At 48.8% G+C, this 16,169-nt stretch overlaps 1 protein-coding gene across 2 annotated transcripts in view; it reads left to right on the top strand.

Annotated features, from left to right (window-relative positions):
• TMEM255A (transmembrane protein 255A) overlaps positions 1 to 16,169 on the top strand; it is a 57,110-nt gene that overhangs the window by 24,177 nt on the left and 16,764 nt on the right. The window contains exons 5-8 of one of the 2 annotated variants that reach the window (XM_030305154.1): positions 1,941 to 2,009; positions 3,297 to 3,368; positions 3,782 to 3,870; positions 13,668 to 13,830. In XM_030305154.1, coding sequence (XP_030161014.1) covers positions 1,941 to 2,009; positions 3,297 to 3,368; positions 3,782 to 3,870; positions 13,668 to 13,830 — 393 coding nt within the window. The remainder of the gene's footprint in view (positions 1 to 1,940; positions 2,010 to 3,296; positions 3,369 to 3,781; positions 3,871 to 13,667; positions 13,831 to 16,169) is intronic. The other variant, XM_030305155.1, reaches the window with a different exon arrangement.

Genomic DNA, 16,169 nt, shown 5'->3' with positions numbered 1-16,169 from the left:
TCGGGAGGGCTGTGACCAGCGTATCAAGCCTCCCTTTCCACAAGATAATAGTGGTCTCTGCTATTGTGCAAACACGGAAAATAAACCCTGCTGCGTGTGAACATGAGAACCCTCGCTCCTTTCCCCCCTAACTCCAGCCTCAGCCAACAGGGCAATGTACTTTCAGAACAGTGAACAAACAAGAGGTCCCTGTAGAAGCAACTGATGGGAAGTCTTAGGTGCTCGATGGGGCTGGGAGGCAGGAGGCACTGGGGTGTCAGGATCAGGAGATGTTAAAAAAATTTTTTTTCAACGTTTATTTATTTGTGGGACAGAGAGAGACAGAGAGAGACAGAGCATGAACGGGGGAGGGGCAGAGAGAGAGGGAGACACAGAATCGGAAACAGGCTCCAGGCTCTGAGCCATCAGCCCAGAGCCTGACGCGGGGCTCGAACTCACGGACCACGAGATCGTGACCTGGCTGAAGTCGGACGCTTAACCGACTGCGCCACCCAGGCGCCCCTAGGAGATGTTAAATCATCCGTGGGAAAAGCAGCCACTGGGATTTGAAAATGGCGAGTGGGGGCAGGAGGGAAGGTGCTTGGCCACGCCCCCAGGTCAGTTTGCATGAACTTCTTGTCCCGTCCTACCCTGCTTTTGGCCAGAGCTCCACCACCACTCAGGAGATGTTTAGCATCACCCCAGAAGTGAACAGCATCCCCTGCCTGCAAGTTTCCAGGCAGCCCTGGATGGTGCCTGTCTGCTCTACCCCAACCCCCGTGCCTGGGAGTTCCCTCAGCAGGAAGCTGGCCAAGCCAGGAGGGTAAACCAGCTGCCCTTGAGCCCCATGTTAGTTTTCTGGGCTTTAGCTGTGTGTTTGGAGTTCACTGTCTTTACCCAGTATCCCTAGTATCTGTGTAGTTGAGTGAAAACGGCTCATAGTGTAGTTGAGTTAAACTCTACAGCAGTCTCAGGACACCCAGGTGGCTCAGTCGGCTAAGTGTCCAGCTCTCGGTTTCAGCTCAGGTCATGATCTCATGGTTTTGTGAGTTCGAGCCCTGCATCAGACTCTGTATTGACAGTGCAGGGCCCTGCATGGGATTCTCTGTCTCCCTCTCTCTCTGCTCCTCTCCCACTCATGTTCTCTCTGTCTCTCTCAAAATAAATAAATAAACTTAAAGAATTTTTTAAAGAGGGCCACCTGGGTGGCTCAGTCGGTTGCGTGTCCGACTTCGGCTCAGGTCACGATCTCACGGTCTGCGAGTTTGAGCCCCGCGTCGGGCTCTGTGCTGACAGCCCATAGCCTGGAGCCTGATTCGGATTCTGTGTCTCCCTCTCTCTCTGCCCCTAACCCACTCGCATTCTGCCTCTGTCTCTCTCAAAAATAAATAAACATTAAAAAAAATTTTTTTAAAGAAATCTACAGTAGTCTCAGTAGCTGCTCAGCCCCCTGGGGCTTGCTTCCTGAGCTCTTCCTTCTGGAAAAGCTGTGGCAATGACAGCAGGGAGCACATGTCAGCCAGCCCGTGTCCTGTCCTCAGGTGATGATGAGAACTCATTGATGGAGTTGGGCTCCCTCCTTTTGAGAGTATGGTGTTGTAAGAATTTTGAATCTTGTTCCCTGGGGACTCTTTGGAAGAAGACAAAGACTGGAAATAAAAGAAAACCAGACAGGAAATTTCAAGAAACCCATTTCTTAGTCAGTTTCCGAATTTCTCATTAACCAAGTGGCCCAACAGAAAGCAGTTATTAGAACATCTTAATCTAATCCTCAGATTCTCAGGGTCCATAGAGGGGCCGCTTTCAGAAATTAACCCAACCCACTGCCTACTCGTGTGTGTGTGTCTGTGTGTGTGCGTGTGTGTGCGTGTGTGTGTTCAAATCTTTTATTACCCATCAGAGCACTTGCTGCTTTATTTTCCAAAACCAACACTTCTTTGGTTTGGTGTTTCCCTTTCCAGGATCTGAAACCACTCTATGCTAACCGGTGCCACTATGTCCCCAAGACATCCCAGAAGGAGGCTGAGGAGGTGAGCCAGAATGAGGCTGCATGTCTTACTTTTGGGGAAAGTCTTCCGTTCTGCCTGAAACCCCCTTCCTTGTACTCCTTTTCACGGGCCTAAGGCTTGCTGTTAGGTGTCTGTAGCTGATTTGTTCAGTGGGTCAGAGCACAGTGCTAATGAGGCCACGGTCATAGGTTGGAGTCTCAAGAGGCCTAATCAGATTTACTTTGCTCTGTGGCCACAGGCTGCCCCTCTGACCCCAGCAGGCAGCCTCTCCGTGTGTGGCTTTGATCCCAAGAGGGACAGATGAGTACAGAGGCCACAGGGCAGGCCACTCCCCCAGCTCTGTGGATGGCGGTTTGGTCGCCCGGACTCGGTGCCCAGCTGGAGGGAAAGCAGGAGCCTCACCAGAGCACTGGGCCTGGACCAGGGAGGCAGAGCCTGGGTCTCACACGCAGGAGGGGTCAGGAAGCCAAACGAGGGTAATCGAGAAGCCCGGTCCACTCTAAGTCTCTGAGAAGGCCTGGACTGTGGGCCTGGCCCCTCTCACGACACCCCAAGAGGCCAGTCAGCTAATGCACGACGACTTCTCTCGCTTGCCCTACGCAGCTCTCCTCGTGTTCCACGCCGCCTTGCGCGGAACTAGAGGCAGCGGGCAGTGAGGTGAAGCACGACTCCGGGCCACTTTCAGAAATTAACGCAACCCCACTGCCTGCTTGTGTGTGTGCACAATAATTGCCCCCCAGCCCAGAGATTCCTTTGATGTGAAACTACCATTCGACATAAAATACAATGTGAATGGTGCCCTTGGAGTTAGGCGGGGCGATGGCTCTCCTCCCAACGCATCAGGGCAGATATTTCTATTGTGGCTCTGCCTTTCACTTCTCCCCCTACTTTGCACCCAATCCCAAATTTACTGTTTTTCTAACTACCCATGGGTTCAAAGGGAGGAGTAGAAATGTTCACGTGCCAACAGCTTATCAGAAAGGCAGTGAGCATTTGGATGGAGGACCCGATATAGAAAAAGCGCCTGTTTACTACAAATATTCTCTATAACACAGTGAAACACATTCACAAGCACTTCCTTGCATCCATAAAGGACGAGAGTCTGGAATATTTCTTCCCAACAGAAGACGGTAAATGGAAATGGATCTTTTACATGTTTTGCAAACTCGAGATGTGTGAAATGTCATCGCTGTTCTGATTTCGTGGTGATCGCTTTCTTGTGTTAACTTGGTGACTGTAAAAATATTAATGACTTCCATAGGTTCACTTGTAACCCTGGTCCCCCTAACCCTATTTTTCCTATATAAGGTCATAAGTTCCTCAACCAAAAATTCTCCTTCCGCGAGGGTTCTGAGGAACCTTACCCAGGCAGCTAGAGAGGTACTATTGTACTTCAAAGTGCATGTGACAGCCTTTCTGTCTTCCTCCCCATCTGATCCCCCGCCCCTTGTCCCCCTCCCCGCCATTCCCCTTCCCCACCTACTTTCATTTCCTGCTGTCATTTGTTCTTCCGCCTGTCCTTCCATCCGTCCTTCCTCCTCTGCATCTCTGCCCTTCAGGGATGGGGCACTGAGGGCTGTGGCTGAGGCTGGACGGACCCCAGCTACACGGCGGCTCGTGTCAAGCACAGGTCAGCCAGCCCCGTGCCCAGCCCCATCCCTCTCCTGCGTTGGTGTGTTCATTTCACAGCCATCCTTACCGTCTCCATCAGTCACTAACTCATATTTCCAGTCCCAGAGGGTCCTGCCTCCCATCCAGTGCCAGCCCATCTCTTCACTGTTGTGTGCCCTCAGGTGAACTGCCCTCACCTCAGCCGTGGATTCTGCACGCCTCGCATCCGGGGCAACACCTGCTTCTGCTGTGATCTCTACAACTGTGGCAAGTAAGTGCTGAGCGCCCCGGCACAGGAATGATGGTTTGACCACAGTGGGCACTAGGAGGGCTGAGGCGGGGCGGGGGGTGGGGGGAGCGCAAGGGCACACGGTAGGGATCAGAGAAATGGAAGATGTTGGTCTGTCAACAGATTTCAGCTAGTAAGCATTACCTCCCTTATCCGTGCCAGGCATCACGCTAAGTGCTTTGGAATACTTGATCTCATTTTGTTCTTACCTGTGATGTATGTAGGATTATTCTCTCCATTTTACAGATGGTGAGAGTGAGGCTCAGAGGAGGCAGACACCTGGCCCAAGGTCACCCAGAACTTGAAAACAGTAGAGGTAGAGTTCAAACCCAGTTCTGTCTTAAGTCCAAGTTCAACAACATTCAACAAACAGTTACTGAGCACTTTCTCTGGGCTTGGGCCTGTTCTAGACACTGCTGACTCAGCAGCAAACAAAATAAAAGTCCTTGCCCTTATGAAGCTTGTATTTTAATAGGGAAGACAGATGGAAACCAATTTGTCAATAAATTTCATATATATAAAAAAAATCATTAAGGAAAAAAAAAATAAAGTCTTTCCAAAAAAAAAAAATAGGGAAGACAGTCAATAATACATGGATATAAAATATGCCAGGTGGTGATCAGAGCTCTGAGAAAAAAATGAAGCAGGAGAGGTAGATAGGTAGGTGAGGGTGAGGGTGCTGTGTGAGACAGAGGAGCCAGGGAAGGTCTTTTTGAGGAGGCGACATTTGTGCAGAGACCGGAACAAAGCGAGAGAGCAACCCAAGTAGATACCTGGGGAAAGAGTGTTTTCAAGCAGCAAGGACAGCAAGTGCAAAGGCCCTGAGGCAGGAGCAGGCTCAGTGCTAGTCTTGTTTCGTCACTCGGCTCTCTGCCCTCTAATTGAAAAAACGTCACTTATTCTTTTTTTCAAAACATATTTAGGGGTGCCTGGGTGGCTCAATCAGTTGAGCATCTGACATCAGCTCAGGTCATGATCTCACAGTTCATCGAGTTCTAGCCCTGCATCAGGCTCTGTGCTAACAGCTCAGGGCCTGGAGCCTGCTTCAGATTCTATGTCTCCCTCTCTCTCTGCCCTCCCCCTCTTGCGTTCTCTCTCTCTCTTTCTCAAAAATAAATAAACATTAAAATAATAAAAAAAAACATATTTAGGTGGTGGGAATACAGAGTCTATACCTCTGAGGAACTTACAGACTCGTAAGGAAGACAGACATGAGAACAATTGAGTACACACAACAGAGTGTGATAGGTACAGTGGGGACCAGTGGATATACTGGGGACCCTGATGACCCAAATGACTGAAAGTCAGAGCTTCTGGGGGAGTGTCAAGGAGGAGGTGACATGGGAGCTGAAATGTAAAGGGGAGGGAAGGAGTGGGGAAAGAAACCAGAAGGGGGTAGAGGTGGGGAAGGTATTCCCAGCAGTTGTGGGGGTGGGGAGAGTTCTACAGGGGGTAGGAGGTAAGGGCGGAGCTGTAGTCCGAAGCCAGATCATGGAGGGCTCACTGGCCACAGGAGTGACGTTGGACTTGACCCTGTAAGCAATTTGGACTTGACCCCATAAGCCACTGAATGGTATTGCATGAAAGATGGAGTGCTGAGGGCCTGGAGACAGAGGGGGAAGGGAGGAGTTGGCAGAGCCCCACCCCCTACCCTTGGTATTGGGGGGCCCATTTCTGCCGTTTGGGGGTTAAGGCCTGACTGACTGGAGGTAGGGCGGAGAGGTGGGGAGACTGGCACCAGCCTTTTACCTTCTTCCCTTGCACCAGCCTCATTTCGTTCAAAGGTTTGGCGGCGGAGGAAGAGAAACTTAAAGACTCAAATGAGGTTTGGGGATTATCTGGGAGGTTCAATTATTCACGTTGTAATAATAACTAACACTTGTAAAGGACTTCCCTCCTCAGCAGCAGTGATGGCTATAATTATACTTCCTGAGCTCATCCTTCCAAAAATGATCAAAGGAATGTAAAATAGGTCCTAGGGGAATTGGGGTTATTTTGCTATCTTTCCTTTGGCCTCCCCTGATGCCCCCCTCCCTGCCGCTGTCCTTCCTTCTCCTTTCCCCCCTCCCTCGCCCAGCTCGCTGCTCTCCTCCCTCCTCTGGCCTGCCCCCCCTCCTTTCTCACTTCCTGGCCTCCTGGTGGGGGCTGCCGGGAGCAGGCTCACACCTGGGGGCCCAGGATGGAGAGGAGCGGAGGCCCCCTGGGAGGCTGCGAAGTGATTCCTTGCAGGCGCGCCTTTCTCTCTGAATTTAGGTGTGTTTCTGGAAAAGGTTTGAATAAACTAAATCCTACTCTAAATTCCATTCAGTTGAGTCCTTAGGTGCATTTTTTTTTTCAAAAGTGGAGACTAAGCCCAGTTTATCTTCCTGTCAATCTGAACTTCATAATAACTGACTTTCTTACTTTTTTAAGAAAATGTTTCTTTTATGTTTGAGAGAGAGAGAGAGAGAGAGAGCTTGAGCAGGGAAGGGGCAGAGGTGGGGGGGACAGAGGATCTGAAGCGGGCTCTGGGCTGACAGCAGCGAGCCCGACGTGGGGCTTAAACTCACAAACTAAGTAGATTGTGACCTGAGCCAAAGTCAGATGCTTAACGGACTGAGCCACCCAGGCGCCCCTGACTTTCTTACTTTCTTAAAGCAAGTTATGCAGTATTGTCTTCAAGGCTCTCAAGGAACTTTATGAGGAGTGGTGCTAAACTCTGGGTTCTCTGGAGGCAGGGACCATGACTTCATCTTATCTCTATCCCCGGTCCCTGGCACAGGACCGGGCATGAGTAAAGGCCTAATGAAACAGGAGTGACATTTGTTGGAAAGTACCAAAAAGAAGAACGCCCTTTTCACCAGGAAGATAAAATGTTGAACTAGGCAACGAAGAGGGGTCACGGGGACGTGGTCCTTAAGCCTGGAAATGGTTTTCGCCTACCTGGGGCCCGGACCCCAGCCCCGGGCATCAGTCAAGGCCCTGTCTGTGGTGCTAAGTTTCCAAGGGCAAAGCCACCAGGAAAAGACTTTACTGAACTTTCCATCAGGAAACAGTCCCACTAGGGTCATAAACCAGGGCCACGAGACTTAAGAGGTAATGATCCTACAATAGAGGGAAAAGGTTTTCCTTGACCTGAGGCTTTTTCCAGCCAGCGCCAAAGAGACCTGAACTCCAGGCCTAAATATAGCTAGCAGCAAGCATTTGGAGAGATGCGGGGACTTTAATTTTGCAGAGCCTGTATTTGTTTTCCTCACACAAAACCTATTTTTAATCAATTGCCAGCTCCTCCAGTCCATTTCCTGGAAAGGAGGCCAAGAAAAAAAAAAAGTGGGAACAAAAACATCAGGCAGTCATTTGTACAGTGCTATGGAAACAGAGTTTCTACTGTCCCCTCAAACCCACAGACCTTCTTTGACGTCAAGGCAGTCAGGTTTTAATACCAAACATAGATGATTCCATTTAGCCTTATGCAGGAAGGTGGCTTTCTCTAGGACACAGCTCTTCAGCAGCTGCCTTTCAGAGCACTTCGCTCAGCTTTGGAGAGGTCAAGTCAATATCACTGGTTCTCAGTGTGTAACCTAAAGGAAATGGAAGGAAATGGGGGTGGTTTGGTGAACTGCTTCAGCTGGCAATAACATGGAAGAAGACAGCTTACTTTCATTCATTCCCCCGCTTCAACAAAGTTGTATTGAGCCCCTACTATGTGCCAGGGACTGTTCGAGAAGAATAGGTATGGGGAAAGCATAATCTTACCCTTCAGGAACTCGGCTTACCAGAGGGGCTGGGGGGAGGGCAGCTTAGACCCATACACAGAATACATGCAGTGAGAGATGCACAAGCTTGTCCATTGGCATTGCCTGTCCACCGAGAGTTGGTGGATGGTTCCAGGCGCCTATGGAAGAGCAGAAGGAGGCCCTTCTGCTTTAGCCAAGATCTGTTGCCTCCTGCTTTGTTAAGTGGGGATGGAAACAGAGAGGTTCTCTTTTTCTCCAGGCACACCCAGCAAGTTGAGAGCAAGAGGGTGAAAGCCCGTATTGGGCAATCAACCTCATGATCAATGCCACAATCAGGCTTTGAACTCAGTTACTCATTCACAGACATTTATTGATGACTTGCGGTGTTTCTGCCACTGTGCTAGACAGCGAGGGAGACACAAAAGAAGTGTAAGAGATGCCCCTCGCCCTCAAGAGGTTACAATTGAGACGGAGGCGCTACGTCTACCTTGGTTGTAGCTTCAGCACCCAGCACCGTACTCGGCGCTGAGTAGGCTGTCAATAAACATTAGACGAAGTGACTAACTGAATTATTGACATACGCAAAGTGCCAAACTAAGAGGAACAGACTGTCTGAGGCTATGGGAGTCCAGGGGAAAAGCTAATGAATGGGCACCGGAGTCCTTGAAGAAGACACTAGAGACATGGCCGTGGAAGCTTTGAGCGGTGGGAAAGGCTAGGACAGGCAGAGAACAGAAGGCAGTGCCTTCCGTGCAGGGAGACAGATCTGAGCACAGGTTCGGAAGAAGTACCCAGCATGGCCAGTTTGGGGTTTCTCAGGGCTCTGGCCTAGCTGGAGACTGGACTCCATTTTGGAGCCGGATTGTGGCCAACTGAGGCATTTGGATCCTTCTTCCTGAAGGTAATGGGGAGCCATGGGAGGATTTTGATTAAATGGATGATTTAGTTTTAAGAATGTTTGAGGAAGCTTAATGAAGCAGTGGTAGGGTCTGGTAGGCGGGCCTCGCAGGCATGGACGCTGAACCAAGTGGAATCATGAATCTCCAACAGCAACAAACCGCATGAATTTGTTAAACCCTGAACCAGACCTAAATACTAATGTTCTTTTGCTTCATGGTTAAGTAAAAAAAAAAAAAAAAAAAATTTCAATAGCTGCCGAACCTGCTCAAACCGGAACCAAACATATAGTATCTAAAATAATTGAGTATTTTTTTTTAAATTTTTTTTTCAACGTTTATTTATTTTTGGGACAGAGAGAGACAGAGCATGAACGGGGGAGGGGCAGAGAGAGAGGGAGACACAGAATCAGAAACAGGCTCCAGGCTCCGAGCCATCAGCCCAGAGCCTGACGCGGGGCTTGAACTCACGGACCGCGAGATCGTGACCTGGCTGAAGTCGGACGCTCAACCGACTGCGCCACCCAGGCGCCCCTATAATTGAGTATTTTTAAACAGACTGGTACCCTGTGCACCATGGTGTGGTCTGTGCCTTTAAAGTGTCAATGCTTTTATTTTTTTTCATTTTCAAAAACAGCTTATTTTTGAGAGAAAGAGAGAGACAGAGAGACCGCGCGCGCACGTGTATGGGGGAGGGGCAGAGAGCGAGAGGGAGACACAGAATCCGAACCAGGCTCCAGGCTCTGAACTGTCAGCACAGAGCCTGTCGTGGGGCTTGAACCCAGAACCCATGAACTGCGAGATCATGACCGGAGCCGAAGTCGGACGCTTAACCGACTGAGCCATCCAGGCGCCCCAAGGTGTCAATGCTTTTAAGAACAAGATTCAGGGGCTCCTGGGTGGCTCAGTCGGTTAAGCGTCCGACTTCAGCTCCGGTCATGATCTCATGGTCTGTGAGTTCGAGCCCCACATCGGGCTCTGTGCTGACAGCTCGGAGCCTGGAGCTTGCTTTGGATTTCAGGTCTCCCTCTCTCTCTGCCCCTCCCCCACTTGCACTCTGTGTGTGTGTGTGTGTCTCTCTCTCTCTCTCAAAAATGAGATAAAAACATTTAAAACTTTTTTTAAAAAAAGAACAAGATTCAAAGATTCCTTGCCAGAGGCTGGCTCTTAGAAGGGAAAAACAACAACAAAGCTACATGTTTTGTGGGGGGCTCTTATTATGTGCTGGAGTGCTGCTTTCTTGCATTGTCTCCTGAAATCCCCCAGGTTAAGAAAGTTGCTCAGCAAATAAGGGACAGAGCTGGGACCCAGATGCAGTTCGACTCCAGAGTGCTGCCTGTCTGTGCGCACTCCCAGCCCAGCCTGCCCTCCCTGTGTTGGGAGGTAGACAAAGATCATTCAGGAAAGTCAGAAGCTCACTGTCAAGCCCTCCAACCCCACACTCACCCTTACTCACAGGCCTGCCTTTTTACAGCTCTTGTACGGCTATGCCTTTTCGTGGCAGTAAGCAATTTTCTTCTCACTGCATAAATCTCTTTATTAATATATGATACCGATGAGAGTAATGCTTTAAAATCCCAATAAACATGGGATATGTTAATATTTTATATCCGAAGCGAGAATTTTTTTTAAAGGATAATGAAATATGTCTTCTTTCTTGATCCCTCTTTAATGGATCATTTCTTCATCCAGTGTCTAATATCCTGGGTGCCAATGTTATGGTTCATGGTTTTCTTCTAGGTTCGGTGAAGAATAAAAGATATGTGCAAGTAATCTGAAAAAATGTAGCATGAAATATAAATCTGATTTTTCGATTATAATTCATAATGATAGAGTAACAGAATTCAACAATGATTTATGTCAGTGGGGCTCCGTTTTGATTTTGAGAGGCAGGAAATTGTCATGGTAAAGTATAAACTCAAGGCCAGCGTGTCTGGGTTCAAAGCTCACCTCCACTACTTAATTAATTTCTTTCTCTGCTTTGATTTTCTCATCTGTAGGTAACAGGGATAAAAATAGCCCCTACCACATAGGGTTATTCTAAAGATTACGTGAGTTCGTGTTTGCACACTGCTTCGAATAGTACCAGGTGGGGGTGTCTGGGTGGCTCAATCAGTTAAGCGTCTGTCTCTTGATTTCAGCTCAAGTCACGATCTCATGGTGGGATCGAGCCCCGGTCAGGCTCTGTGCTGACAGTGTGGAGCCTGCTTGAGATTCTCTCTCTCTCCTTCTCTCTCTGCCCTCTGCCGCTTGCATGCATGCACTCTTTCTCTCTCAAAATAAATAAATAAATTCAAAACCAAAGAATAGTACCAGGTAATAGTAAGTACTCTATAGAACTTTTTGTTATTATAATTGCATTAGTTTTTCAAAATCACAGATTTGACCTACATCTATGATGGTAGATAGCTATACATATTCTTACTTAATATCAGAAAGAAAATATTCTACCTGCCAAGAGTAATAATTACTTGGGAGTTACTGTGTTCCCTGATGTATGCAGAGAGCCACTGGTAGTGGGATTAAGCTTTCTGTGTGTCCGCCTTGCTTGTGGGTGGTCTCCAGTTATAGTCTTGAAAATACTGAAATCTGGTTCAAATTCGGACGAATTAAGACACCTTTAAAATTTCAGTATGGAAGCTTACTATTTAAAACCGTGGGTTTCACGGCGCCTGGCTGGCTCAGTCGGGTGGAGCATGTGACTCTTGGTCTCAGGGTTGTGACTTGGAGCCCCACGTTGGGGGCAGAGTTTACCTAACACATAAAAAATAAATAAAACAGTGGCTTTCAAACATCAGCGAGCTCATGAACACAGATTCCCAAGGCTCACCCTAAGATTTTCTGCCGGATTCTGTGGGACTGGGGCTGGGCCTAGCAACCTGTGTGTTTAAGCATCTGTTTCTCAAAGACACATGCGCACACAGACATGCAAACAGCACGCTGATACACAGGCAGGCACATGTACACACAAACACACCAATGGTTCCGATGCAGTCTGTCCCGTAACCACACTGATTTCAGTTCCTCAGAAAAACACTGATTTTAAAGGATCCTGAGATAAAATAAAATCACCTGTAAAGTTTAAAAGTCTTTTCTTGTGTGAATAATCCCTCCCTGATTGCCTTTGGAGGTTAACCTTTCATTTTTGTCCTTTTTCACATCCAGTGTTCTTACAACAGGGGAGTCACACGTAATAACCATCCTGATGCCAGGGCACTTGGTTGTGATTTTAAGAACCACAATGTTGGAGATTCATTAGCGATTCCAGCGGCCAAGTTGTAAACTAGTCTGCAACATCCCAGAAGACAGGAACTTTCACTTAATCAATTCAACACAGATTTATGTAGCACCCACTAGGTGTCAGGGAGAGCAGCAAACAAAAGGAACTGAGTCCCTGCCATCACGGAGCTCACATTCAAGTTGAAGAGATAGACAGTAATGAGTGAGTGCTAGAGAGCAGCTCAAGAAGGCTAACGTGTCAGCTCTGCCTGCCATAATAAAATACCATAGACTAGGTGGCTTAAACAACAGACATTCACTCTTGCATAGACCTGGAAGCTCGGGGTCTGAGATCAGGGAGCCAGCATGGCCGGGTTCTGGTGGGGGCTCTCTTCCTGGCTTGCAGATGGCCACCTTCTCACTGTGTCCTCACGCAGCCTTTCCTCAGCGCCTACAGATGGAGAGAACTTGCTCTCTCTCTCTCTTCCTTTTTATAAAGCCATCAGTCCTATCGGATTAAGGTTCTGCCCTTCTGACTTCATTTAACCTTAATTACTTCCGAAAAGCCCTGTGTCCAAATACAATCATTTTGGGAGTTAGGTGTTCCACTTAGGAATTTTGGAGGGGGATACATTTCAGTCTGTAGCAACTAATGTGATAGACAGTGACTGAGCTGAGCGGGGGTGTCTTTGGACAGAGTGGTCAGGGAAGGCCTCCACAAGGAGGTGAGAATCAGGTTTTGTGCAGCAACTTGGCTTTCGTTCTTTACTGGGACATTGTTTTGTGTTTGTTGATGTTTTGTTTTGAAAGAGGAGAAACGGTGAAATCTTTGAAGCTTGAATTCAGATCCCAGCTTTTTCACTTATGACTCGGGCGAGTTCCTGACTTCTCTCTGCTTTAGTTTGTTCGTCAGGAAAATGGGAATGGTGATAGTACCTACCTCATAGAATATCATAAGGATTTGCAGTGCTGTCTAATAGAACCTTCTGCAGTGACAGAAATGTAATCCGCTCTGTCCAGAGCAGTAGCCAGCCACTAGTGTGGCTCTTAGAAGTGTAGCTAGGGGGCCCCTGGGCGGCTCAGTCGGTTAAGCCTCTGACTCTTGATTTCGGCTCAGGTCATGGTCTCAAAGTTTGTGCGATCGAGCTCTGCATTGGTCTCTGCGCTACAGCGAGGAGCCAACTTGGGATTCCCTGTCTCCCCATCTCTTTGCCCCTCCCTCCATCTCAGAACTAAATAAATGAATACGTTGAAAAAAACGTTGTAAGAAGTGTGGCTATTGAGCACTTGAAATGTGGCTGGTGAGCCTGAAGAACTGAATTTTTTAATTTTTTTTTCATGTTTATTTATCTTTGAGAGAGAAAGAGACAGAGCTTGAGCGGGGGAGGCGCAGAGAGAGAGGGAGACACAGAATCCGAAGCAGGCTCCGGGCTCTGAGCTGTCAGCACAGAGCCCCATGCGGGGCTTGGACTCACGAACTGTAAGCTCATGACCTGAGCGGAAGTCAGACGCTTTACCAACTGAGGCCCCCGGGCGCCCCTGAATTTTTTGTTTTACTTAATTTTAACTCATTTGCATTTCAACAGTGACTAGTAGCTACCGTCTTAGACAGCACAGATTTAATGAATTCACGTATGTAAAATGCTTAGCGCTGTGCCTGGCACGTAGTAAACGTGAATGTGCGCTGTCTAGGATTCGTGTCGGTGACGGCAACAAGTGTTTGTCTGGTAGGTAGGAGGTGAGTTTTTCAATTTATTTTTTGCCTAAGCAGCACTCGCACTTCGATTTATTATGGTGCCTTGCTCCCCAGTGCGTTCATGGCTATGACGTCCCTTACCATAGCTCCCCACCTATTCACCTGTCTTTTCGCTGAGCTGCATAGTAGCCAAAGCCCTAGGGGACAGCCAGCTCCCGGGAGACTGACGGGTGTGTGCTTCTCCCTGTCCAGCCGGGTGGAGATCACCGGTGGGTACTACGAATACATCGACGTCAGCAGCTGCCAGGACATCATCCACCTCTACCACCTGCTCTGGTCCGCCACCATCCTCAACATTGTCGGCCTGTTCCTGGGCATCATCACTGCCGCTGTTCTTGGAGGCTTTAAGGACATGGTAAGGAAGGAAGCGGCTTCTTATCCCAGAGGCCCCTGTCAGGGGCCAGGGTGGAGGCTAGGAGGTTGGAGGCAAGGGGGACCCACGTTTCAAAGGGAGGACTCCGAAGCAATTGCTTCAAGGATATAGCTGCCTTCAAACATCTCAAACTGAAGGAGACAGGCGATGTCATTAGTGGGCAAAAATTTCTTGTTAACATGAGTTGCCTGTGTTCTTGAGGTACATCCTGGGGGCGGGGATGAAGAGCCAGTGTCCTCAATTCTCCCGTTCATGCTGGTTATATAAACACAGCCTTTCATGCTCACGCCCCCCCCCCCCCACACACACACAAACACACACTTTTAGTAGAAACCTTTCTGGGCAGTTTTTCCCCTAACTGACTTCGGGAGAAATAGAAGCAAAGAGGTTTTTAGCTCAGGTAAGAGTAATGCTGGTCTCCCCGTCCCCAGGAATTTCATCCTGGAGTTTCTCCAGAAAGAGCATCTGGGCTCTTCTCTCTCCATCTGAAGGGCCACCCCTGGGCTAAGCTGCTTGCCGGGTCTTGTCCTCAACCTCAGCCTCCCCAAGTTCCTTATCCTCCCTCTCAACTCCTTTCTGTATTTGTGTGTGTGTGCGTGCGTGTGTGTGCACGCGCGCGCACGCGCCAAGTCACAGGGGACTCAACACTCAGTAAGTTCCCTGTAAGAGTGGGCTTCCTCCCTCCTTTGCTTTTAAAGCATTACTAAGCATTTATCTGCTTATTTAACAAACTTTGATCTCTAATTATGGAGAGAATAGTTTTAGAGCTATGGTTGTCAACCTGGCTTCCTTTTAGAATAGAATCACCTGAGGGGCTCAAGAAGCCCAGATGCCTGGGGATGCCTGTGTGCACCCGGGTGGCTCAGTTGGTTAAACGTCAAACTCTTGATCTCGGCTCACGTCATGATCTCACAGTTTGTTGGTTCAAGCCCCACATCGGGCTCTGCGTTGATGGTACGGAGCCTGCTTGAGATTCTGTCTCTCCTCTCTGCCCTTCCCCTGCTTGTTCTCTGTCTCTCAATCTCTCTCAGAATTAAAAAAAAAAACTTTAAAAAATAGCTTAGATGCCTGGACCTCTCCACCAAAGATTCTAAGTTAATTGGTCTAAACTGAAGCCCAGCCATCAATATTTTAAAAATTTGTTAATGTTTATTTATTTTTGAGAGAGAGTGCACAGGCAGGGGAAGGGCAGAGAGAGAGGGAGACACAGAATCTGAAGCAGGCTCCGGGCTCTGAGCTGTCAGCCCAGAGTCCAATGCGGGGCTTGAACCCACGAACCGTGAGATCATGACCTGAGCCGAAGTCGGACACTCAACTTACTGAGCCACCCAGGCGCCCCAAGCATCAATATATTTTTTTAATGTTTATTTATTTTTGAGACACAGAGAGAGTGTGAGCCAGAGAGGGGTAGAAGAAGAGGGAGAGAGGGGTCCCAAGCGGTCTCCTCTCTATCAGCACACAGAGCCCGATGTGGGGCTTGAACTTATGAACCATGAAGTAATGCCCTGAGCTGAAACCAAGAGTCAGAGGCTTAACTGAGCTGCCCAGGCGCCCCAGGCCTCAGTGTTTTTTAAAAATTCCACAGGTGGTTCTGCTCCGCAGCCAGGATTGAGTGCCTCCGCTTTAAAGAAGCGTCCCACATATGTTTAGGGAATTATTTTGTGTTTAAAAGGGTTCTCCTTTGACCCCAGAAATGAGTCAGATAGCCCCTAAGCCCCTGGGTGTTTCTGTCCCATTCTGGGGTCCCTGAGGAACGGGAACCTGAAAGATAGTTTGTAATTTGACCTTGGCCTGTCAAAAGGCTAAACAATGGAAAGGGAAAGGTAGGATAAGACGGGGGGGGGGGGGGGGGGGGGGAGAAAACACTGCAGCAGAAGCAGGTTGACAGGAAGTTATTGAGTGTTCCCGCTGGTGACTGGAAGTCAAGAGAATTCCATCCCTACTCACGTCCAGTCTGTCTGTCTGTCTGTCTCTTTTTTTCTCTCCCTCTCTCATACACGCATTTCTCATTCCCACACCCCGCCCCCCACTGGGGAATGCCCAAGCACTAAGGAGTGGGGGGCACACCAGCAGAGGTGCGACCCTCGGAGGGAGGAGGCCCTGTAGGTTTGGGCCTGAGGGAACTTTGGGGCGGGAGGGCTTCAGAAAAGCTGTTTGTGGGTTGAACAAAGGATGCTCTGTGTTCTTGGAGACCTTCCCCAGGGGGCCGGTGAAAGTGGAGGCGCTGAGTAGAATGGGAGCCGCTCTTGCTGGAAGGAAGCTCCGGAGGTCGGGGGTTCAGGAGATCGCACATCAGGATGGATGTTAAGGGTTATCTGGAT

This window comes from Lynx canadensis, chromosome X (assembly GCF_007474595.2).
Source record: "Lynx canadensis isolate LIC74 chromosome X, mLynCan4.pri.v2, whole genome shotgun sequence".
NCBI lineage: Eukaryota > Metazoa > Chordata > Mammalia > Carnivora > Felidae > Lynx > Lynx canadensis.
This window is presented reverse-complemented; position numbering and strand designations above follow the sequence as displayed.